The sequence below is a fragment of the Anastrepha ludens genome, chromosome 6 (genome assembly GCF_028408465.1).
Source record: "Anastrepha ludens isolate Willacy chromosome 6, idAnaLude1.1, whole genome shotgun sequence".
Taxonomy (NCBI): domain Eukaryota; kingdom Metazoa; phylum Arthropoda; class Insecta; order Diptera; family Tephritidae; genus Anastrepha; species Anastrepha ludens.
The window spans coordinates 54032345-54057892 of NC_071502.1; the positions used below are offsets into that span (position 1 = coordinate 54032345).

The window sequence follows — 25548 nt, forward strand, 5'->3', positions numbered from 1 at the left end:
GCATGAGAAAGAAACAACTGGTGCGCTTTGTTAACCTCGCGTAAGCGGCTATCGCGCCAATCAAGAAGAAGAATAAGTCTTAATAAGTGAATTTTTTTCCCCTCCAAAGCTTCAAAATGTGTACAGAATTTATAAAAAATCAACAAATTTTACTCAAAATTTTCGGGTAATGAAATTCGTAGAATTTTTGCCTTTTTTCATTCCGGTTAGCTGGGAATTCTCAGGCGCCCTGAGAAGTGGTACCTGAGGCAGCAAACACATATTTTCTTCGAAGTCTCAAATGTTTTCGATTGCCTCGCCTTCAAACTCTAAAATCGTACTGAGATATACACTTTTATCGCAGCTCTAACATAAATGCACCCTAATTAAGAAGAGCGAGATGCAATCAGAATTTTTACAAGAAGAGTTTTAACTACACATTTTATTGGCAAAAAAATGTAAAGGCTTAAACGGCTTAACGGCCGATTCTCTACAAACTTTTGGGAAGCTAATGCGATATGACTTCCGTTTCACCTTGAAGGAAAACTATTTTCTTTTTTATATATACGTGTAAAATTGTAGGTCTCTCTTTTAAGTTAGTCAAATACAAGATTTATTATGTATGTAAATATGTCTAACATTTCACTCTCCAAACTTTTCGCAGATCTACTTCCCCGGCATTGTGCATGTGGTGTATGTGCTGCGGCCATCGGGCCTCTTCCAAAAAGCCATATCCGAAGTAAGCACAAAATTTTCAAAAGACGAATATCGCTTTCGTCTGGTGATCTGTTCGGCGCTTAGTGATCTGCACGAGTACATAGATAAAAGTCAGCTCACAATCGAAATGGGTGGAACGCTAATTTACTCACATCACGAGTGGATACAGCAGCGGATAGTAAGTGACGAATAAAACATACAGGCGTGGACAGCTAATTAGAAACACGATATTTTGACTATTGTACTTTTTTTAATATTCATGTATTATTTATGGAAACATAGTTCATTCTACAACAAATATAGCAAAAGATTTAAGGAGTATAAAAATTCGACAAGTTATCAAAATTTCAGACTTTTTAATGTCATTTTTTTTTTTATTTTAAAATTTCAGACTTTTTGGCTAAAAATTTGACAATTATTAAAATGTCAGCTTTTTATTCAGAATTTTTAGAAATATTTAATTTGGCTAAAACTTCGACAATTGTCATCAAAATTTCATCTTTTGAATCAGTACTTTGAAAAAGAATTTGGCTACACCAATAAGAGTCAAATTTTAGTACAATAAGAGGCAAGTTCCAACTGGCTCAAGATTCTCGCTGGTTTTCGATAATTTTTTTCCTTGATGGCTTTACGCATTTTCTTGCATTCGTTACTTGCAGAAAATGAGCAAAATCTCAGTGAAAACACAATTTAAAAAACTCAACGAAAATTTTGAGTAACATCAATCTTGCTCTTCAATATTAAAATTTAGTCGGTAACAAAGCTTTGTACCCGATTTTTTTTTCTAATTCTGTTAAAAAAATTTGAAATGTAAATTTGTCGAATTTTGTAAATCTTTATAGAAAGTTTCAAACTTTGATTCATATGGTATAATATTTTTTATAAAAAATTAATGAATTAATGAAAACAAATGAAAAGTACTAAAAATTGTTAAAAATAGCGCGTTTCAATTAGCTGTCAACGGGTGTCCGAAAATGTGTTTTTAAATAAAAAATATATTTAATATTTCCTTCCTTTCACAGTCACTTGAGAAGTTCTCTAGTCTCACGCACCAAGTCTCTACTGAATTGGATATTTTCATACAAACCATACACGACACAGAATTTCCCAACTCTGTGGAGGCCACACAAAAACTAATCGATGTACAAGGCAGCGATTATGAACGTCTAAAGGTTTTTTCCCCAAATTCTTAATTAGTTTGCATTTTTCTGTACTAAAGTCTATTAATTTTTCTCTAAAACGCAGGAAGAGATTTTGGCCGCTGCCAAACATGGCGAAACTTTGCTGAATAATATCAAAGGCAATGAAGAAATTAAGGAATTCTCAGAGCGCACCGGCAATGTTAGCGCAATAGAGCGGTAAATTTTCTAACTTATTTATCTCACCTAAACGCCGTTCTACCATTCTCTATTTTACTCTTTGGTGCTTTCTTTGCTTTCAAATGAGTACATAGCAATTTATTCCGCTACGTTATTTTCTGAAACAATTTGTATAATTTAAAATTTTCCTTCCTAACTAATAAGTAATTCCCACAAATATTCCTTTAACCAACGGTCATCCTTGGATTTCCTTTCATTGAATCTTTTGGTAGTGGCAAGCCAAAAAAAAAGTATATATATCATATTATGTATCCTTTTTAATTGTTTTTAATTCACTTTCTTAACTTTTTCTATGGTATGATATTATTTTGCGTAACATACATATGTATATCTAGCTCTGCACTGGTTTTGTAAAGAGATTTTGAATTTTACTTGTAATTGTAAATTAACGGCGATACGATAAAATGTTGTTGGTATTCTTTTTAAAAGGAAAAATCATAAAATAATTTTTAAGTGTATGAGTTCTACACAAATATTTTTTGACTACACTTTTATAATAGTAATTATTATAATATTGGAACAAACTGTAAAACTATACAACAAAATGTACAATTTTAGTATTTAAAACACAAAATGTAAAATAGAAATATTTGTACTCGGTATGATATTTTACTGCCATGAAAGTGCTCCTCATAAATTCTGCCATGCAAAAGCTCTTCATAAAAATATCTGCCGTTCGAAGTCGGCTTGAAACTTTAAGTCCCTCCATTTGTGGAACAACATCAAAACGCACACCACAAATAGGAGGAGAAGCTCGGCCAAACACGCAAAAGGGGTGTACGCGCCAATTATATATATATACTCGTATATATACATACATATATGATATTTTACTGAAGTGATCCAAACTTATTATGTTTGAGAGCAGGAGAAAAATCTTTATCAATCCGTTATACAATGCGTTTATAAAGCGATGAATTTCTTCTTCAAAAAGTAGGACCGAATGCAAATTGTACTTCTTGTCAAAGTCAATTTGTAAAAGACATACGTTTTTAAAAAAACAACAGCTTCTGAAATTATGATTTTATGTTGTACGTCCGTTTTAAACAAAATGATCTTTATATTTTATCTTACTAGATACTGTTTGAACAAACAACATATTGGAAAGAGGTCGAATATGGGGTGATTTCTTAACACTTAAGCACTTAACGCATTGAGTGTGAAGCCTAGGATTTGACCATAACAAAAATACTTAAAAAGTAGTGTGAAAGTCGCTCAGTTGTTGTAAAAGTGTCAAAAAAAATTGATAATTGTATAGAAATTACCATAAGCCATCTTTAATGCCTTGTAAAAAATGCATAGCGATATCTAAGCGAAGCACCTCATTGGATGAAAATATGTATTTATCTTTACTTAGGGTGGCATGCCTAGTAAATTGACCACTTTTTAGACGTTTGCTCGAAATTGCGCATTATGACGCTACTGCGTTATGACGCTATTAAGGTAAATAAAGCGCGAAATATTGATTTCTGAGCGGTATCCTGTCTGCCTCGTTCTTTATATTTTGTTTCATAACTTTGTTGCGTACGTTTTTGACCCGGTATGGCCAAACTGGAATCATAAAAATCATCATTGTACTCTGAAAATTGGACCTACATTTTTTGCAAATAAAACTTTTCCCGTAAAAGATCAATGGTTTCGTTGCTTGTGTGGCACGTAGCGCCGTCTTGTTGAAAATAAGCGTTGTTCAGATCAATATCATCCAATTCCGGCCATAAAAAATCATTACTCATCTCTCGATAGCGCAATCCATTGACCTGTAACCTGTATTGGAAAACCCTTTATAAGCCTACTCTAAAAACATAAAAAAATTATGTGAACATAGTGTAGCACGGAAGCGCATGATAAGATCAAAAGTGAAACTACTTGTTGTTGTTGTTGCTTTAACAGCATAGTTAGCCCTGTCAGTGTAGGTATATCATCTGTCGTCTTCGTCTAGCTCATCTAGGGGTAGGCCCAGGAAACATGCTGTTTCGACGGGTTGGGTCCAGAGGGAGAGGGGGGTTAGATGAGTCTGATTAAGGGGGCATGTGAAGAGGTGGTTAGTGTCGTGCGGGGTACCTTCACATGCCGGACATGTGTTTGGTATGTCGGGGTCAATTCTGGATAAGTAGGAGTTTAACCTGCTACAATATCCAGAACGCAATTGTGCCAATGTTACACGAGTCTCACGGGGAAGCTGGAGCTCTTCATCTGCAATGGGTGGTGGTTGGACTCCGATTACGGCATTCACGGGACGGGAGTTCATGAAGGTGGTAACGGACTCCCGGTGAATGTCGTTTATTGACTGTCTGAATACTGTCCGGTCCAGTAGGTCTCGGTCAGTTTTGTCCTGGAGTTCGTCAGCGTAGTCGAGGAGGTGTCTCCTGACGTGCCTGGGAGGCGGCTCAGGCTCAAGCAGGTGTCTGCAGGGGTGAAACCTGCGGTAACACCCCAGCAGGAACTGCTTGCTGAGCAATTTGTTGTGCTCCGCGACTGGGAGCATTTGTGCCTCGTTGTGCAGGTGTTGTATGGGTGACATCAGGAGGCACCCGGTCGCTGTCCGAATGGCGGTATTCTGACATGTCTGAAGCTTTATCCTCTGCGAATCACTAGTACCAGGCGACCAGACAGGCGCAGCATAGTTTAGAACCGGCCGGCCAATTGCCTTAAATGTCGAAAGCAACAGTTCTTTGTCCTTGCCCCAAGTGCTGCCGGCCAGCGATTTGAGGACCTTGTTGCGATTTTGGACTTTAGTGGCAATTGCGGTTGTGTGCGCAGAGAAGGAGAGCAAGCTGTCAAAGGTTACACCCAAAATTTTGGGGTTATTCACAGTCGGAATTGGTGTATCGTCGACTTTTAGCCATCGATGTCATTGCCCGACGCCATTATCGTGCAGTCGTCAGCGTATGAGATCAGGGAAACTCCCGCTGGTGGTTGGGGGAGCTTCGAGATGTAGAAGTTAAAAAGCAAGGGTGAAAGGACACCACCCTGCGGTACGCCTTGCTTAATCTTCCTCTGCTTTGACATTTGATCTCGAAAAATCACTGACGAGTGCCGACCGCTCAGGTAGTTCGCGGACCACCTCTTCAGCCCTGGCGGGAGTGTCGACTGATAAATATCATCTAGTAGCGTGGAATGGCTGACTGTATCGAAAGCCTTCTTTAGGTCCAACGCTACTAGGACAGTCCTCTCGCAGGGGCGGTTTTGGTTAAGCCCGCGATTTATCTGGGCGTTTATGGCGGTGAGCGCCGTGGTGGTGCTGTGCACTCGTCGGAATCCGTGCTGATGTGGGGCTGGGGTCAGGTGGGTCGTGAAGAGTGGGAGTAGGAGGGCTTCAAGTGTCTTCACTACTGGGGAAAGGAGAGTTATCGGCCGATAAGACTCCCCTTGGTTTGCGGGTTTCCCAGGTTTCAATAGTGGGACCACTCTCCCTGCTTTCCACTTGTCAGGGATGATGAGAGTGGCCAGAGACAAATTGAAGACCCTTGTGAGGTATCCTACTCCCAGGGGTCCCAGATGCTTCAGCATCAGCGCGTTAAGTCCGTCAGGGCCAATGGCTTTCGATGATTTCGACTTGTTGATGGCCCCCTGAACCTCATCACCGGAGAAAGTAAGTGGCGCACTGTCGTTCGTCAGTTTGTGCAGCCTTCTGGTAACACGACGTTTGGTTCTGTCGCCCGGAGGATGCAGTGTAAACAGCCGGCTAAAATAGCTCGCGCATCTCTTCGGGTCCGACGAAGTACAACCGTTGAAGGTGATAGCCACCTTGTCGTTGTGTTTCGTCGGGTTCGACAGGGACCTAACGGTGGACCAGAGCTTACTCACTCCGGAGGTGAGGTTACAGGTCTTCAGGTGCTCAACCCATTTGGTCCGCTTATGTTGATTTACCAGTTGCCGGATCTCCAAATTGAGATCCCTTATGCGGGGATCCCCGGGATCGGCCTGGCGTAGGTGGTCACGCTCGTTTGCTAAACTGGCTGCTTCTGCTGGGAAGTGGGGACGGATGTCCTTATAACATCCAGCTGGGATGAAGCGAGCCGCAGCAGCTGTGAGCACCTTGCGGAATGCGCGTTCGCCGACGCGCACATCAGTGGGGATGGGAAGAGCGGCGAAGGTGTCCTCGGTGAATTCCGTGAAACCGGCCCAATTAGCTTTTATAAAGTTAAAATAGGACCGGTGATTCGCGGAAACGAAATCGGCAGGTATCTCGATCGAGACGATAATGGGCAAGTGGTCTGATGCAAGCGATAGCATAGGTCGCCACGTTATGCTATTTATCAGACCCGCGCTAGCTATTGTTAGGTCAGGCGAGCTGCTACAATTGCCCACTACCCTGGTGGGGGCGTCGTCGTTCACTGTGCTGAATGTCGAGTCGTCTATCTGCTCTGCCAATTGCTGTCCCCTACGATCATTTGGCAGGCTTGAATGCCAGAGATCGTGATGCGCATTGAAGTCACCTACAACCAATCGGTTTTCACCTCTGATGAGCGCACCTATATCAGGGTGATATCCTGCCGGGCAGCAGGTGACAGGGGGTATGTATATATTAAGAATTTCGAGCTCGGAATCGCCTGACCGGACAGCTATGCCTTGACATTCTAAGGTGCTGTCCCTGGGGTCGATTCCTTCATCGATAAGACGATACTGCACAGTGTGGTGGACTATAAACGCTAGGCCACCACCGTTGTCTCGCTCGCGATCATGTCTGTGCACGTTATAGCCATCCCTGGTGATCAGAGATGACCTAGCGTGCAACTTTGTTTCTTGGACCGCAGCTATCTTGATACTGTGCCGGTTCATAAAGTCGACTATCTCGTCGACCTTACTCGTAAGTCCGTCGCAGTTAAACTGGAGAAGCTTGAAGCTTCTCGGTGAGGTCAGTGTAATCCGGGGGGTGAGGGACGCGTGGGGTTGTCTACGTTGGACCTGCTGTGCAATCCACTGTGGTTGTTGCGGCCTGATGGTGGTGGGCGGCCGCTCCTCCGGGGGAGGTAGTGGGTGCAGAGCTCTGCAGCAGGGGGCAACGTAGGCAGTTGTCCACTCACGGGTGGTGCGCAGGCCGGAACATCTCCGAAAATGGCACCAGCCATTGCAGGAATTGCACTGGACTGATACCAGATTCCGAGGTATTACGGTCTGACACACGGAACAGACTGTACGGGGGACCAGGAGCTGCTGGTTTGTCCCCGCACTGGGGTTGGAGCAGGAAGGGATGGGAGGGGTTAAAGGGGAGTTGTGTTGCTCCGATAGGCTCCTCACCGTGGAGGTGTGGGTTGTGGTGGCGGTTGGTAGTGCCGGCCTATCAGGGGGTGTGGTAGCCGTGGAGGCATCAGACGCCTGTTGGCGGGAGCAACACGTGGCCACATACCGTGTGGACCACTCCCTGTGCGACTTAAGGCCTGAGCAGGTCTTAAGGTGGCTCCACCCGTTGCACTTATTGCACCTAACCGAGGTGGAGTTCGGGTGGAGCCGTTGATGGCAGACGCAGCAGTAGAATACCTCTGGCCCAGGGTTGGATTCGACTCCAGCCCTGAGGAGAAGTATTTGGAGCAGGTTAGCTGCGGGAGTTTGCTCCTGTGACGTAAGGGGTGGGGTGATATACGATACACTAGACAGGGCTAGTGTACTGGGGCGGCAGCCCTTGATCGGGAAAAACCCGAGTCATTCCGGTAACGTAGAACCGGCTGCCATGGGAATGAAGTGAAACTACTCTTCGCATACGCTTTCGTGTGTAGTCGCACTCCAACAAATATTAGGATTCGTACAAAAACTTGCATCTTGGCACTCAATGTGTTAAGAAAGTTCATTGTATGTCATTAATGCTTGGTAAAAGTTAGGCTTCTTCTAAGAATCTACATTTGGTAGTCCGTTTTTCATGACTTTCCAGAAAATCTGTCATCGACTCCATTTGTTAAGCGAAAATTCAAATCAGACTTCTTATTTGTATCTACACAAATGCCTACATACATATCTACATTTTTCAGTCACAAAACTTTTTAGTTGTATTATTGTATAATTGGTTTTAAAATTTTATATGTAAATTTAATACTTCAGTTAATTGCATGTGAAAACACAAAAGCTTAGCTTCAGTTACTGTCTATGAGTATTCACTTGTGTTCATCGTTAATTTTAATTTTTTGTGTGTGTAAGAATAGATAAAAAGAAAAAGCTTAATTTTTGATATTGTGGTTGCAGTTGTTGTTGGTGTTTATCACAAAAAAAAATTATAAATAAATATAGGTGAAGTACAAAGTTCTGACATTTTTCCGCAAAATTTCTTCAGTGTACACATTGCAACGAGTCAAACCAAGGGACGATTTGCTGATGAGGATATGCTTTAAAAAATTTCTTTGACAGTTTTGTGCTTGGTGCAGCCAGGTGTTACCACGTTCCAAAAGGGATGGGAAAAAATATATGCATTCCTCAATACCACTACGAGCAAGGTAAAAAACTGGAGCAGATACTCGTAGTAAAAAAATGGCATTTGACATTGAAACTAACAAATTCCACTTGGCACTATGCACTTGGAATTTATTAGTTTCAATGTCAAAATGAAATTGAAATTTTGACACTCAAACCACCTATTTGCAAAAATAAAATACATGCAAATGTGTCATGTTTCCACCGAGGCAACTGGACTCCTGTGTAGAGGATCTGTTGGCAGCTCTAGCACCAGAATCGAAAGCGGTCACCTACTCGTATCTATGTATACCTATATACTATAAAACAACTTGATGACGGAAACTGTGCCCTTTGTTGCTCCTTTGTCCCATAGGAAATAATAATAAATGTGGTTGCTGCTCTACCGAAGTCACCTGCTACTATATGAATTCGCCTTGAGGAATACCAATGATTCTATTCGGGTAGGCCAGACGTTGAAAATGTTGATAAAATCCTGGATATCGGCGAGTCGCACTGACATGTGAACACTTATGTATTACCTGACGCAAGAATTGAATATTAGTCACAAAACTGTTTGGAATCAGCTGTGCAAGAAGAATTATAAATATTTAAATTTTTACTTCGAGAAAAAACGGAAAAATGTTGAAAACTTTTTATTTCATCTAATATCATATTTATTATGTAAGTAATTTTCCATTACATAAATGTTGCATGTTCGTTGAAAATATATATATTCACATCCTGTGTTCACTAGTCCGGTATTTTATTAGGTATAAGATTTTTATAAATTTTTTTTTGTTTTTGTGAGATGGAGAAAAACCTATAAAATGCCCATAAATTTACATTTTGTAACGATTTTGTAATGACTAAAGGCCATTATATGAAATAAAATCTACGCAGCAATGAATAGCAGTAAAAATTAATGCCAATAATAATTTTAATCAAATACACCTGTACATAGATACTTACATACATACAGACATGCCACAACATGACATCTGCACCAAATACGAGCAACAGCAACCACAATATTTTATATATGTATATTATTTGCATTCTAAACCAAATCTATAAATCAGTAAAAAAATTTTAAAAGGTGGCGCAAAATTAATCACCCTATCGGAAAATCTATAATTCTTGCAAATAGAAGAGGATCTCAATTATATTTGACAATTGTGTACTGGACAGCTGCTGTATACAAACACACAACCAATAGAGCGCTTAAAGGTCAAAATAAAGATTTCCATCACTCAAAATTTTTGTTTTTACTTAGTAAAACAGTTATTCAGAAACAATATTGGATGATTAATTTTGCGCATTTTGTATAAAGCATTTAAGCCACCCAAAAGAATGTGGATATACCTATTTTTTGAAAAATCATTTGTACATACAACAACAATGCCATACACCAAAACTATACTTTTTTTGCAGTTTAAAATGTTGAAATTTTATTTCTAATCGGCCAATCCAAAAAAAAAGAAAAAGAACACAAGCACACACACGGAAAACAGTAAAAACAAAATTACACCCGCACCACAAAATTGCCACCCTAACATTCGATAACTTATTAAGTTTCCTTCCACAAAATGCAGAGCAACTCACTAGCCCATTTCTCTGTCATCGTTCTCATAAGCATTATTGTGTTCTCTTGTCTCTCTTTTTCGCTCCACTCGCCACACAAAAAAAATATTTCAATCTCTTCAAAATATACAATCAACATTAAATCTGTTCCATTAAAAAAAAAAAAAACAATTATGATTTTCTTTTGATAATTTATAAATTGAATTAAATCCTGCAAAATTGCAATACCTGGCATTGTTTGTGTCAATGAACTCACGTGCAGACCCAGTGCAGGGAACACTAGCAATCGTCCACCTCATCAAATAATCTATCACCAACAATATAAATTCAAAAAACCGCAACATTTTGATGATTGTCGCGATTATCGTAGACTGCTGGTACAGCTGGAGGAGACAGAACGACGTTTCGATGAATTCTGGCGCACGCATCGTAATCGGCTGCAACAGTGCCTGGATTTGCGGCGCTTCGAGCAGGACTTTCGTGAGCTGCAAGTAAGCTTTGATAATTTTTTTTTTTTGGTGCATTTTTAATTTCCACTATTCCAACTTTCATCCTTGTTGCAGACCATTTTCGATGCCCACCTGAAATGTGTCGCTGAGATGACCGAAATTGGCGAAAGTGTCGAACGCGTTGACACTCTAATGGCCGATACACAACACTATCAACAACTCAGTCAGGTGGATATCGAGCGTGCGGGCGAGGTGATTAGCGCCGGACAGCAGCTGCTCGGTGTACGCGGTGTCTATCCGTGGGAAATTGTGCAGCCAAAGTGTGATGAATTGCAAAGAGTGTGCGATATTATATCGGAGCGTTTGTGCAAGCGTCTAGAGATACTTGCTAAGAATCGCGAACTAATGGAGAGAGTAGAAAAGGTATGTGCCAGAAAAGTCTTTCATTAAATATATAAATAAATATTTATGTGATGGCTATTTCTACTTAGGCTAATCAATGGTGCGCCAACGGTGTTGAGCTATTGGCTTCACAGCGCATCGAGAAATGTTCTGCTTCGCCGGAAATTGCCGAACAAAGCTTACAAGAGATACAGACGTTCATTGCTTCGGCAGCGGAATTTAAATTATCTAGTCCAAGTGAATTTAAGAAAATCTTCCTGGAGAGTACAACACCTGAAACCAAAGCACTAGTATCACAAGTAAGTGACTTTTAAAGAATATTTGATAAATAGTCTTTTGCAGCGTGTTTTGAGCAAAGTATTAAAGAATTACATAAGATCTTTTGGATTTTTCAATTTGTTAAAATAATTTAATAAAATTTTTGTAGCTATATAAAACGATTGGCCTGATGTCCATGATAAAAAACTTTCAGCCAATTTTAGTAGCGATATACCCGAGAAAATGTATACCATTCTAACGCTTTCTCGGTCTATGAAACTTTTGATATTTCGAGAGTTCGAAGACGAAACCAGAATTTCTTAAAATGGCAATACAAAGCATGTGAAGATGTATTTTCTGTGATTGAAGTTAGCTTGACATCACACTAGCAAGTTTTTGTATACCCTCGAACTTCTTAATGGATATATTCCTTCATTTCTACTGATCTCCACTATGCAAAGATAGATCAAAGACGCGATTCAAGATGAAAGATCCAGGGGAAGTCCAAGCAGAGTAGGTGCAATATTATTTTTGTATGGTGAGATAAACTGAGTGAGTTGATGAAAGGAGTTGTTGTTGTTGTAGCAGTATAAACATTCCCTATAAATATAAGTGACAATCCTTGGGCGGATATAAATCCGGGTTGTTCCGGTAACGTACAACCAACTGTCGTGCGAACGTGATGAAAGGAGACACAATCTCTGGAGCTAATGTTCCAAAACTATGGATATGAAGTGGTGTTAGCCTGCAAAGATAATCTCGAAGATTGTGTTCGAGACCATTTACAGGCTTTTTTTTTGTAGAGGAGGTTAAAATCGAAAATGTCAGAAGCATCATCAAAGGTGCCGTCACACCAATGGTATGGCATGCTCCCACTAACCCTATAACATTCCTCCCCTCTGGGCTGACTTCACCATGGGACTGCTAAAAACAATTTCATCAAGGTGAAGCTGTGTTGATGCCTTTTAGACACAACAGGTACCTGCGTCCAAAATTCCTCGCGATCGATAGCATCCGATGGGGCATAGGAAAATTGCAATATCGTTCCTCGATATCGACTTGTCGTCTGTTTGGGTTCGTCTTGAGGCTTTACCTCACGCGTTCGTGCTTGCCGTCTGTTCGTGAATACAGTCATCCTCGCAGGAGATCTGTTTCGAAATGGCTTCTTTGGGTGACGCTTTGAGGTCCCATTCTAAGTTTCGCTTTCTAAGTTTCGCTGTTTTACTGCTGGCCATTTCTCTTTCGAGTTCAGCAGGTAACGCAAATGCTGAACCATTTACAGGCTGAACGTACTTGGATGCCTGAACATACAGACGTCAAGACCAACGAAATATCCAACACACTTGATAGAACTGGTTCGATGCAGAAATTCCTTAGCCCACAACCGGCAGTGAGATGCCGCTCGAGGGCGTCAAGTCAGTAGCGCAGTGTAACAGCATTTTGGGGGGCGAAAAAAACGCGATCAAAAAATATTTTATCTCTATCTGAGAATGCGAAAATATTTAGAATTTTCATTATATGTGTCTATGTCTTTCATCCTGAGTTGGAATCATACCGCCCTCAGACAGGGACCCTTGAAATCGCTGCCCTGCCGGCACTACACAGCGGAAGTACTAGATTTCTGCTAATCTGGAGTGTAATTACGGAATTTATTCTCTTGAAGGAATACTTGAGTGGAGTTAAAATAAAGTGATCGGTTTTATGTGAAATGTAACTAGATGATGATGAGACTGCATTCCATTATATTACTTATACAAGGTGGCGCAAAAGTAACCTTCCGATGTTTTTTGGCTGTAATTTAAAAAAAAAATTAAAAACTTTGATTCTTGTGGATTATTTTTATTTGGTCTTTTAATTTTTTGTACATCAAGCCGAGAATATGATGTTATGTAAATGGTCGCCGCCACAGTTGATTGCCATTTGAGCCCTTTTTATGGCATTTTCCATCACTTTGGCCAAAACTTCCGGCGATAGGTCCTCACATTCTTGACGGATATTGTCTTTGAGAGCTGCAAGAGTCTGAAGCTTGTTGACATAAACCCTCGACTTCAATAAGCCCCACAAAAAGAAGTCTGGAGCGGTCAAATCAGGCAATCTTGCTGGCCAGTGCAAATCACCAAAACGGGAGATTAAGCGCCTGGGAAATGCATCCTTCAGCATATCGGTTATGGCACGTGCAGTGTGTGCCATTGCACCGTCCTGTTGGAACCACATGTTTTCCAATCCCAATTCATCAAGTTGCGGCAAAAAGAAAGCGTTGATCATTGCTCTGTAGCGCTCAGCATTCACAGTAACCGTTTAGTCCGCGACGTTTTCGAAGAAGACTGACTCCTCCAGCGAAAACAGCACACCATACAGGGACTTTGAGCGGGTGTAATGGCTCTTCGTGGGTTACACGCGGATTTTCAGTGCCCCAGAAGCCTAAATTTTGCTTATTTACGTACCCGCTAAGATGGAAATGGGCCTCATAACTCATGATTATTTTTGATGAAAAATCATCTTCCTCTTGGTGGTGATTAAGGATGGATTGAGCGTATGTTAGACGCGATTGGCGGTCACCAGCTAACAGCTGATGCACCGTCTGGACTTTGTACGGAAACATCTTCAAATCTTGTACCAAAATTCGCTGTAAAGACCGTCGAGTGATACCCTTTCGCGTGGCACGTCGTCTGGTCGATGTCGACGGCGCTTCCATGACATCCTCGGCTACAGCAGCAATATTCTCTGCAGAACGGCTACTCCGGGGTCTGCCACACCTGGCAGCATCTCGTGTTGTGCCAGTCTCTTCGAGGCGAGCGGCTAAACGTCGCAGTGTTTCACCAGTAGGCGTTGGACGGCGAGGAAGTCTGCGACGAAATTCACGTTTTGCCAAAGTCACCGGCCGATTATTGGTCAAATAAATAGTCAGCAATATTCCGCGTTCTGGAGCAGTGCAGCGTAACGTTGTTTATTGACGTGTATTTCGCATGTGTTTACTACACAAATGTGAAAACAGAACTGGCATTAGGGCCAATCGCAAAATTTATAGCATTTTCTGATAGGAGGATCACTTTAGCGCCACCTGTTATATACGAAAATGTTAAAGCTCATTTAATTCGACAGGAGGATTCTGATGGATCTAACAGATCTCTTTTTTTTACGAATAGGACGCTTCGCCTAGTTAAATTTCAGATCCTTAATCTTAGCTTAGGAAGAGCGGTGTGAGTCATGCGTCAATTTGGAGTGCTGGCATAACAAATGGAAGGCACTTTACCGAGACATAATGGACAAGAGTTTAAGTGATTTCGGCTATGAATCACTCCCAATCTCTAAATAAAAAAGCAAAGCTTTGGAGCGGAACGGACCAGAGGCTGGTGTTTTCCTGCATGCATAGAGGCATTAGCGGGTTTCTTTATCACTTCCTCTACATACAATCTCTACGTCAGTAGAATAAGAGTGTTGGCAAATCGGTTTCCTGCAACGAGTCGTTTAAGCAAAGCAGAACTCTGTTCGTAAAGAATGAAACATGCGATTTTTGACCAGGGATCTTTTTTGCGGCAATATAAATGAAATCATCATTTTCATCTAGGTGAAAATTGCTGAGTTCGACTCTCAAAACATGTGAAAGTCATAGGAAGTTGAAACAAAGTAAAAATGTTAGGACAATGCAGCACTCAAATGCATTTTTATGCAAGTTTTTAGTCACATAATATAACTAATACTTATCACCACTCGCTTTGTACGCCGCAAACGGGAGTGAATAAGAGGGGTTCACTCACCCAACTACGATTTGCAGCATCACATATTGCATGCAGCGGGTGTTTTTTTAGACTTGTAGTATTTTCTATTAATATACATATTTACATATTCTTGACAACTAAATTGTCATGCAAAAACTTGCTTCCATATAACCTTTACACAGCGTGAAAATGCATGCTCAATTTTATGGTACAGTAAAACAATGTTCTCAACGCTGTTTAACCAGCGAATTATGTCCAATGACGAGTTTTGTTTTGGTTCAGTGGCCTTGTGAATAAGCAAAGCCGCAATAAGAGACGTATCCCAAAAAATGAATGCTTTACATTTTTCCATATTTTATCCAAATTTAACATAAAGTCAAGTTGTACCTTCGTTTGTTGTGAATGCTTTAGGCACATAATTCACGACTTTTTGGGCTAAGTATCAAATATATCCAATAAGGCAATATACAACAAGCTTATAGCAAGTTTATAGCGAGAATTTTTGGAGACCGAATCAATTCAATAAATGAACCACCTAACTGACCACCTCGACCGTTTAATTTGATTCCTTTGAACTACTGTGACCTCTACTATTAAACTATCGCCAATCGACGTCTCGGAAGTTAGCAGTCGGCTAGTTATTAGCAAGTTCTATGCCACCAAAGAAGAACACCCGTTGCTCCACCCTAATCAAGCACGAAATTCAAAACAAAGGCAAACGCATTTCAAGTACTCAAGCGTAGATTTGTGTGATTCATTCAGTGATTTCACAGAGAAATAAAAACAATTTTTCACTGTAAATGAAGCATAAATAGTGGAATTCCAAATTGCCATTTAAAATCACAGCAACTCAGTTGACTGATAAGTATGGAATTCATGCACGTTCAGCTCCCACATGTTTTCGGAAGGTGTGTGAAAACAGTTGTAATTTTTTTGTACGAGCGCGATTTTCAATTTATAGTGGACTCGTACCCTGCAGGGAAAATCTAAAATGTATGGAAAAAAATTTTTTTCAGCACTGGTGATATGTGCTTTGACAATTACTAACTGTAATCTACATAAAAATTTTCTCTGAAATGATCTTGGGGACATCATCTACTATTAATTTCAAAATGACACAGACATCAGAAATGGATTTTTGGCCTGAATATAGTAAAAGTACTATAATTCTAGCAAAACCTTGTAGAAAATAACAAAATTGTACAAAAACGATTCTAAAAACAGTAATATAGAATAACTTCCTAGAAAAATTTCAGATAAACAAAAACGCGCTCGATCGAGTTTTACTCCATTTTTCCTGAAAACGTGTCATTTTAAAAATCAGCAGGTTAAATACTTTTGAAAAATCAAATCTTCGTTATTTTGATCGGATTTTGTTATGTGGTTCCATCAAATATGGGAAATCCGACCTCAGTTTTCTATCATTGTGTAATGAATTATTGCTCTATCGAAGTTCTATTAGGCATACAAATTCTCGGCTTCCAATTTGAAATGCTCATAGCGCTCCTTTTATGTTTTCGTCATCATATAAAATTGCAATTTATTTAATTCCTTTTTTAATTATTTGCAATATTTTATTATTATTATTTATTTTTACATTAATTTAAAGCCTGCTTTTAAAATTATCACGTAAATCATGTTCACCTGATTTCAAACTTAAAACTCTCTTTTAGAAATACTCGTAAAGCCTATTTTGATTATAACAAAGTTAAAATTGTGTGCAAAACCATCTCTTAACTTCGCTAACTTCGTTTTCAAATTTATAGTTTTAATTTTGTAGGTATTATGAAAAAAGCATTTTATCTCTTTCAGCTTCAATGCTTTAAGATTTGAACCACGTATTTGTCTTGCGCGCTGCAGCTCTCGAATTTGGTGGGTATCTTCACCGGGCATTTTCCGTTAGGTATCCATGAGGCAAAACTTGGAATTGGCTCAAGTCCTTTTTGCAGAAGCTGTCTGGAGGATGAGGTGGAATCATCTGAGGATTTTCCACTCAACTGTCCATGCTCTCGTCGAAATAAAATTCACACATCTGAGCAGATTTAAACAATACACACCTGATGAATTTCATCAGCAGCTTGAAGCGGTCAACGCAAATGTAATTACAAATCGTTTAGTCCATACCCCCAAATCCAAAGCCCCTTTTTCTTGTTTATTAAATACCTTATTTGGTTTTCCGCCTCTGTAAGGTTGCAGACAGAGTGGAAAAGAAGCCAAAGGCGAAGATAAGGACGAAGACGAATCGCTTGCATTGCTAGCAGCCGAGTGTTCATGGTGGAAGACGAACGAGAAATCATAACAGCTAAAATTAATTCGTCTTCACATGAGCAGTTGTCGGTAAATGAAAATATTATTTTTTAACTTACTTAATTGGCCGTAACAACCCGTTTCCGAGTTATAGCCTGCCGAATAATCTCTCGCCAGCTGTCTCTATTTTCCCTTTTTTTTAAGGTAAAACTAAAAACAAAAAAATCAATTCACGAAATAAATTCTTCTAGAGAATTTCACCACTTGTATGTAGAGTTACGGCATGATGAGCGGACATTTTTCGTATATTCAAGAATGTCAATTAATAAGTGTCAAAAATTGGGTAGTTTATTGAAAAGCTCTGGAACAATATCAATAAACCTCCCATCATGGCCGCTGAAAGATAATTTGGGACTTTAAGGTAGACATCCGAATGGGAAAAGTTTAATTATTTGCCATTGCTTTCGAGGTAGTGGACGCAGGGGGAAGAGGTGCAGCACCTTAAAGCGCAACCCAAACTTTAAGAAAAGTGGCACTTCCCCAGGGGACCCATTTGAAAATGAAACTGAAACCCATACACAGTATTTTTTAATCCAAGATAGTTTATTTTAATTAATTATATTGTAATTAATACATTTTTCAAAAGTAACTCGCGTTTATTTCACATTTGCAAACAATCAAATGAAATGTAAACAATTCACTACAGCAAGCGATTCGTCTGTGAAAACAATACCGCACAGTTTCAAGCTGACCACTTGCGCAACGTCTTCATCTTCATCTTCGCCTTCGTCTTCGTTTGCACTCTGTCTGCAACCTAATGCATGAATTTGATTTTTTTCCAAGTGGGCCCTCGCTTGGGCAATCATTTATCTTAACCTATGTATGTATTGCGCTCTTGTCGTGCACTTCGATTAATAACAGACTATTACTTAATTTTCCTTAAAAGTATGTTTATTATTTTCCTCAAGTCTGCTACGAAATCTATTAACCATAAATGTTTTTTTATCCCTTTATGGTAAACAATTCTTCAAATCTTGTGAATTGAACCCATGTCTTAATATTACCTAAATATACCCACACATACAACCCATACAATGGCAGTAAACTTTTTAGATAGCAACCCAAACACCCCTTTAACGTACTTACATGCATATGTTCTTCTTCTTTCAAATAATACATCGTTAGAGGCTCAAAAATAATATTGTAATAAATACAAGTACAAATATATACTCTCATCAACACATATTAAAGTACAGGTGAACCCTTTTAAAGACGATATGTAATTAATTTCAACGATTTTCCAATTGAGGCCCACACTTTGCTCACTTGATTTTCACTGGCTTTGGGTCCCACACTCAGTTTCTCCCCGCTTAGCTTTTAAAACAGTGGTGACCACAATCCTGCTGAGTGTTAAAAGGGTCACCTTAAAACAAAAGTGCCACTATCCAAATAAAGTAGAAAAAGTGCCACTATCCAAATATCAAATAATGGTTTTGAAAAACTCACAATTTATAACCAAAATTTCAAATTTAAATTAATATAACATTTCCTCGCGTAATGGTAATTTTCGCTGGGATAACTCTTAATGGAATAAAAGATTGAAAAAAAATATAGCAGAAGAATATATATTAAACATTCTGATTATTTTATATTTATAGTATGCACTTGGATTAAAAAATTTGAATAACAAAAAAAGTGTTAATTTGTTTATAATACTAATTATTGTAAATACAAAACAATAAAAGGCAAATATCTCTACATACTTACATTCACGCAGAAGACTTCCAAAAATATATGTTACTTTATATGAAAGAAAATTCTCAATACCGTATGAAAAAATAGGAGCCAAGATGCCTAGATCTTAGCCCCGCCAGAGCAGGGCAGCTAAGGAAAAGGTGCTGAGATGATTCCACCTCATCCTCCATACATCCAGCGCAAAACGGACTCGAGGTGATTCAAAGTCTCACAGCTTGCATTCCTCGCGCATTGTGTCCTGTGAGAGAACCCACGAGCTTAGAGAGCTGATATTTTGTCAGCCTCAGAAACTCGCCCGAGCGCCTCTGGTCCACACGTGGCCAGAAGGATTTCGCGACCTTACACGTTTGTGTACTTGCCCAGCGCTCGCTGAGTTGGTGCGATGCCCATCTTTCCAGGAGCAGACCGCAGGTAGTCAGGGGGATCCCAATTCTCTCCCTTCGCGGGGAAATCACCTCGCATGTCCCTTGTCTGGCCAGCTCATCCGCCTCACAGTTTCCAGCAATGTCGCTGTGACCAGGAACCCAGATGAGGCTGATGTTAAAGAATGCGGACGCAGTCGAAAGCGAGGTCAAGCATTCCCTGACCAATTCCGAATGCACCGTCATAGACTCGAGGGCCCTTATTGCCGCTTGGCTGTCGGAGTAAATATTTACTTTCTTGACCGTTAATACGCATTTGAGCAGCCAATTGGCTGCCTCCTTGATTGCGGCTACCTCTGCCTGGAACACACTGCAGTGGTTCGGTAGCCTGAATTTGAGTCTGATGGGGAGCTCCTCGCAAAAGACTCCTCCGCCAACCTTTCCTTCCAACTTCGATCCATCCGTGAACAAGTTCACCAGGCCCTGCCCCCAAGTGTAGCCAAGTGTAGTGTAAGTGGAGAAGGTTCCGGTTGGACTAAACGAGGGTATACACTGATCCGTTGACAGAGGGATGAACTCGAAGTTTCTGAGGATACTTGAGTGCCCATAAGTGAGATTAAGCTTATAGCTTCAGCCCCTCAGTCTGATTGCGGTACGCGTAGCGGCAATTCTGCCTACGATGTCTACGGGTACCACATTTAACATTGCGTTGAGCGCCAGAGTAGGAGTCGTTCGAAGCGCCCCACTGATTCCAATGAGTGCCGACCTCTGAACTCTCTCCAGCTTCTTCACCAATATCGTCTTCTCTAGTGAGTTCCTCCAGACTATGACTCTATATAACAAGATAGGCTTTACAATAGTATTATATAGCCAGTTGCCTAAATCTTAGCTCCTCGTAAGCAAGATAGCTAACGAGAAGGATCCAACTGACCCACCTCATAAGCCATAGAGTAAACATGAAAATGACTCGAAGCTCACAGCTTATATACCTCATGGTCAGTGTCCTGCAAGGGCACCCACAAAATTCGAGATCCGTCGAGCGCCTCCGATCCACGCTTGGCCAGATTGATTTTGTGTGCTTACCAGTTTCGTACTTGCCAGCGCTCGTTGAGTTGGAGTGAACCCAGCCCTTCCAAAAGCATACCACAGGAAGTCAAGTGATCACAATACTCTCATTTCGCAGGAAAACTACCGCATAGGTCCTCTATATAGCCAGCTCATCTGCCTCGCTGTTCCCTGCAGTGTCACTGTCACCAGGTACCCAGTTGAGTCGTATATCGAGGAATTCGGATGCGATCTAAAGTGAAGACCGACATTCCCCGACCTCTTTCGAGTACACCATTATCGAGCGCAGGGCACTGATTACCGCTTACCTGCCGGAGGACAGGACAAATATAGATTTTGTATGGTAACCAATGCGTATACTTTATTTCACAGGCAGGAAGTTTGACATTTCACGGTTTTATAAAACAGCAAGAAAAACAAAATTTTTAAAATAGCTGAATACATCCTCTTACGTTTGATAATAATACTAATATTACAGAGTGAGAAGATGTATCTATGTAAAACTATTTTTTGAAAATTCAGTCTTTTGAAACTTTAACGTCCTCTAAAAAATTTAAAATGGAACTATGAATTGGACAAACGTACAAGTATAAGAGGGGAAATGTTGTACGGTTCATCAAAGCTCAAAGCCGAAGATGGCTAGCCCATACTATGGGAATGGACCCCACGACGAAACAAGAGGTAGACCAAGATCAAGATGGATTGACGAACTAGTCCAAGACATAATCAATCTCCAGGTCAACAACACGAAGGAATCAGTCAAGGATCGAGTCAAATGGAAGCATTTTGTGCAGCAAAGCTCACTCAGAGCTGTAGCGCCCAATAATGATGATGATGATATTTTCATGTGCATATGAAATTGTTCCTGAATAACTTTAACTGTCGCTCAGTTATATCATACCGTAGGAAGCATTGACGTTTAATATACTGTCAAAATTTGACATTATAAGTAGGGGTAGAAAGAGGTGAAGAAGTTAAGTTATTAGACGGTGTGGTCGGTGTGCTCGTCTGAAGGCTAAAATAAAAAACTTTGATCTGCATGTGTGCGAGGGATCGCCCAACACTGCTTTACGAGTGAAGGGAAGACAATTCATTATTTATTCATATGTACACTCGTAATTGTTACCATAAATCGATATTTTTAGTTCATGGATTCTATCTCAAGTCAAAATACCGTATTTTTCAAAAACCCATAAGCCACTGCCCTCTATATCAGCGCTTCACTGTAGCGCACCACTTCTATGTACCTTATGCGTTAGCAGCGTATTGTGAATCACAGCTGTATTTTGTTGCTGTTGATATGCTATAAACGATCAGTCGGTCGCATTTAGCAAAGTAAACATTCAGTTTTCGCACATACGCCGTTTAAAAGGGAGAGCTGGGTTTTTCGTACGTTTTCGTACATTTTAGTAGTTATTTCGATTTTTTTTTGTTGTTTGTTTTTATGTAATGTATGCTTTTATTGCTTGCTTTTATCGCGGTGTACCGATAAAAGGAAACACATAATAGTTCGTTTGCATAAATTTTTGTTAGAATCTCGTGTGGGGGAAAAAATCGCACAAAAACGCCAAAAACATGTCCGTCATTGCGAGCGATATTTGGTTTTGTCGCTGGTCCAGTTCGTCTATGGCAATGGCTAGCTACGCAGCGCGATTGTGTAATAGTGTGACGGATATTGATAGATACGGTTGCAATAATGATAATAATGAAAACAATAACAACAACAACACTAACTGCACTGATAATAGAAGCAGTATTAAAAAATATGACCGTAGTAATGAGGCACGCAAAGTAGACAAAGAAAGCGTGCAAAGTATGCAAAGCAATAGCAACAACGACTCTGTCACGAAATTCCCAGTGAGTAATGCAGTTTTCGTTATAATTTCCTTTTTTTTTAAATTTATTAATTACATTTTTTGTTTGTCTGCCGCATGTGTTGCTGTTAAGCTCAATTTGTTGTTGTCGCCAAAGAAAAGAAAATACCAAATGAAAAAAGAAAAACCAAAAATGCGATGGAGCAAATTAAAAAAAAAAATAAAATAGTGCATAATTTTTACAACTCGTATTTCCGCTGTGCGCACAATCATACAAGCAGAGGCTACAAAAGCAAAAACAAAAGTAACTTATAATATTATGTTTTGGTGCTGCACTTCTACACTTACATAAGCACATATGCACGCACGTATATTTATATGCATACACTGATCAACCAAAAATCTCCAGCGTCCGATTACTTAACCCATATTTGTCCACCACGTCAATACAAACACACGCATCTGCTAATGTGGCATGCAGCATGTGTCGCACAAAATTATTTACGTTCATGTAAATACTACTAGCCACATATGTTATTTCCTTCAACGCCAATTCATTTACCTTGGTTGGCCTTTAATGGCAGGCAATGCGCGCTTGTATGCCTGCATGCAACAGTAGTTGAACCAGTTTCGCGCCCACTAAATATCGGCAATGGGAAGTGGTTCTTGCAAGGGGGGTTCAGTTAAGACCCAATTCGGACAAGTTGAATTCCACACAACTTAACATTTAAAAAAGCATATCAAAACAAATCGTTTGCATTTGTTGTTGTTGGCGTAGTCGATGCGTCTTTGTTGGCTAATATTAAATGTTGCACCATCAATGTGCAACAGATATCTTGTTTGTGCAAGTATTCGTATTGGCAATACTTTTTGTTCAATGTTTTTCTTCCCTGTACCTGGTCTGGTGGTGCGGCTACTGAACTCTGCATAAAGCGTGATTTTGTTGTAACATTTTTTTTTTATTTGTACAAACATGCAGCTCATACTTCCTCTAAGGATATGAGATGGAGATCTGGTGGGTTGTTATTACAACAGTTGCTACCTCTTGACTGCTTGACTGCAATTCAGCATTCATGTGGTTAGCTGCCACAGCAATTTCTTTAATTACTCAAATAATAACAAAAAGAAGCAGTTGCAAAATGTAGTCTTCTTCTTATTTTCTACATTATTTCATGTTCTTGTGTTGTTTTTGTGTTATTTAAAAAAACTCTATACGAGGTGTGGCTATTATATACGTAGGTGCGATTTACATATGGCGTTTTATTTTGATTTCATACATACCGCACGAGACAAACGATAACACCTAGGCACGCTTTCTTTTTTAATGTTAATTTTTTTTTCTTAGAAAAGTATGGCTCATTGTTTAACAAAAACCGTATAAATTCTGGTTCCAGACTTTATCCAAAAATTATAAAAATTCCACAAACTTTTCATTAGCCTTCAAAGAATTTTTTTTTAAAGCGAAAATGCGCAACATCTTCAGCGAAAAAAATCTCAAAAACCATCGGGAATTTTTTTCTTTTTTAAACTTGCACTTCATTATACTAAAATTTAATAAGCTATAAAACTGCATGCCAAAACTACATATAAAAATTCGCTTTAAGCACCGTGCAAATGTAAGGAAAAGTTTGTAGAATTTTTTATAGATGATTTTTGAAGCTTTGTATAAAGTGTGAAAGTTGGTTTTTATTAGACAATCCCGACTAGAATTACAGTAAGGCATGACGAAGAATCAGTTAGGCCCGAATTAGGCAGGCCTTACTGAGGCCAGCCTCACTTAACTTACCAGGCCCACGTTAGGCAAGGCAAAGATTGGCATGTCAGAACCATACCAAATTTCGTTGTGGTCACAAAAATCTGTGGCAGTGTCTCACTTAGGCATAAATTGGAATCCCTAACTGATTTGTATAAGGGCATCCGGAGTATTACCGAAGTTCGGTTTTTCGAACCTGCGCCTAATGAGGCAGATGTGTGGCGATACCTTTCGGGACTTGGGCCTAGTTTGGATGCCTTATGAGGCACAAATTTGGAATGCGGTCTGCCTTATTTGCGCCTAATCACCGCCTTACCAAAATTTCTAGTTGGGATGAGCCATACATTTGTAATAAATTATATTATACATTTATATAAAAAAAAATGAATATTCCAAAAACAGGAAAATTATCAAAATTTATCCGACTCAAAGAACCAAAAATGTTAAGCTGATTCATAATTTCCCCCGATTCAAACCTGATTCAACTCACAGTAGCAGCGGGTATCGAACGAAGAAAAGGAATAAAAATAGAACACCAATGAATTGTTTGAGTTATGAGGTATTTAGTATTTATTTATTATTTTCTGCTTAGTATATGATTGATTGGATACAAGATTACTAGCACGAATTTGTCCGGTGTGCTGTATATATTATACAATAAAAGCGGTTAGACATAGCAGGGCAGTAACATGCATAAGCTTCTGTAAAGAAAATTCGAAAAATTGGACTAAAGATAGTTTTTCGGCTGCGCTGCTTCTATAAAAGGGAAGTATCAGTGACTAAATCGAAAAAAAAACTCAAATAAGAACAACTCTAGAGGCTTTGGCCGACTTTTCTACAGAAGCGAGTGACACTACATACGAAAGAGATACGTTTACGCTGAGCAGTTCGCAATCGCTGACATTTAGCGCATGCGTACTTCTGCTTTATCAGCGTCAGTTTTGTTATTTAATAGCCCCACCTCGTATATTCTAACTCGTATGGCATATACATACACACATACATTTGTATGTATGTAATTGCATTCCTTTATTACTGATTAGATATATCTACTCAAGCTTACAGTTACATAACTGCATATCGAATTACAGAAACAAGCTAACGACATTATTCTATGAATAAGTGTAAGTGTATGTGTGATCAAATGTACACCCATTTTTCTACAACAACCATCAAGTCACTTCGATTGATCGCTGTCACGTTTGTTTTGGATGGCTCTGATAGTTGTGTTGAAATCTTGATTGACCACAAGAAAAAACTAACGCTAGTTATAGCCATATTGAGAATGCATTGGTTAGAGTTAGGTAAGAATGCGTCTTTGATTCTTTAATAGTTTAAGAATGCAAGTTACATTATATTCTCAACTTTACATTAGCTGCTAAAGTACGAGGGTGCTACATTAAGTCCTTAAGGGTTAGAAAATGCGGCATTGTCAACTTAAATTAAAAGTGCTTGCTTGTCATAAGGCGAGGAATCTTGCAGCCTAATTTTCGGATTGATCTGTTAAATGATTATATTCCTATACGAAGGTTGTCCACTATATTTTGCGCCCAATCATGAAAACACAGTAAAATAATAATGAAAATACTTTGTTTTTAAAAAAAATTCTCCTTGGAAGTCAATACACTTCTGCATCGCGTGAGCCAATTTTCACAACATTTTTGCCACTCAAAACCGGATATCT

The 25548-nt window shown here is 39.6% G+C and overlaps 1 protein-coding gene across 9 annotated transcripts in view; it reads left to right on the forward strand.

Moving 5' to 3' along the window:
* Positions 1-25548, forward strand: part of LOC128867749 (guanine nucleotide exchange factor DBS-like) — a 117499-nt gene that overhangs the window by 67314 nt on the left and 24637 nt on the right. For all 9 annotated transcript variants that reach the window (XM_054109209.1, XM_054109217.1, XM_054109211.1 and 6 more), the window contains 6 exons: positions 644-874; positions 1719-1868; positions 1942-2054; positions 10411-10531; positions 10604-10912; positions 10981-11190. In XM_054109209.1, the coding sequence (XP_053965184.1) occupies positions 644-874; positions 1719-1868; positions 1942-2054; positions 10411-10531; positions 10604-10912; positions 10981-11190 (1134 nt within the window). The remainder of the gene's footprint in view (positions 1-643; positions 875-1718; positions 1869-1941; positions 2055-10410; positions 10532-10603; positions 10913-10980; positions 11191-25548) is intronic.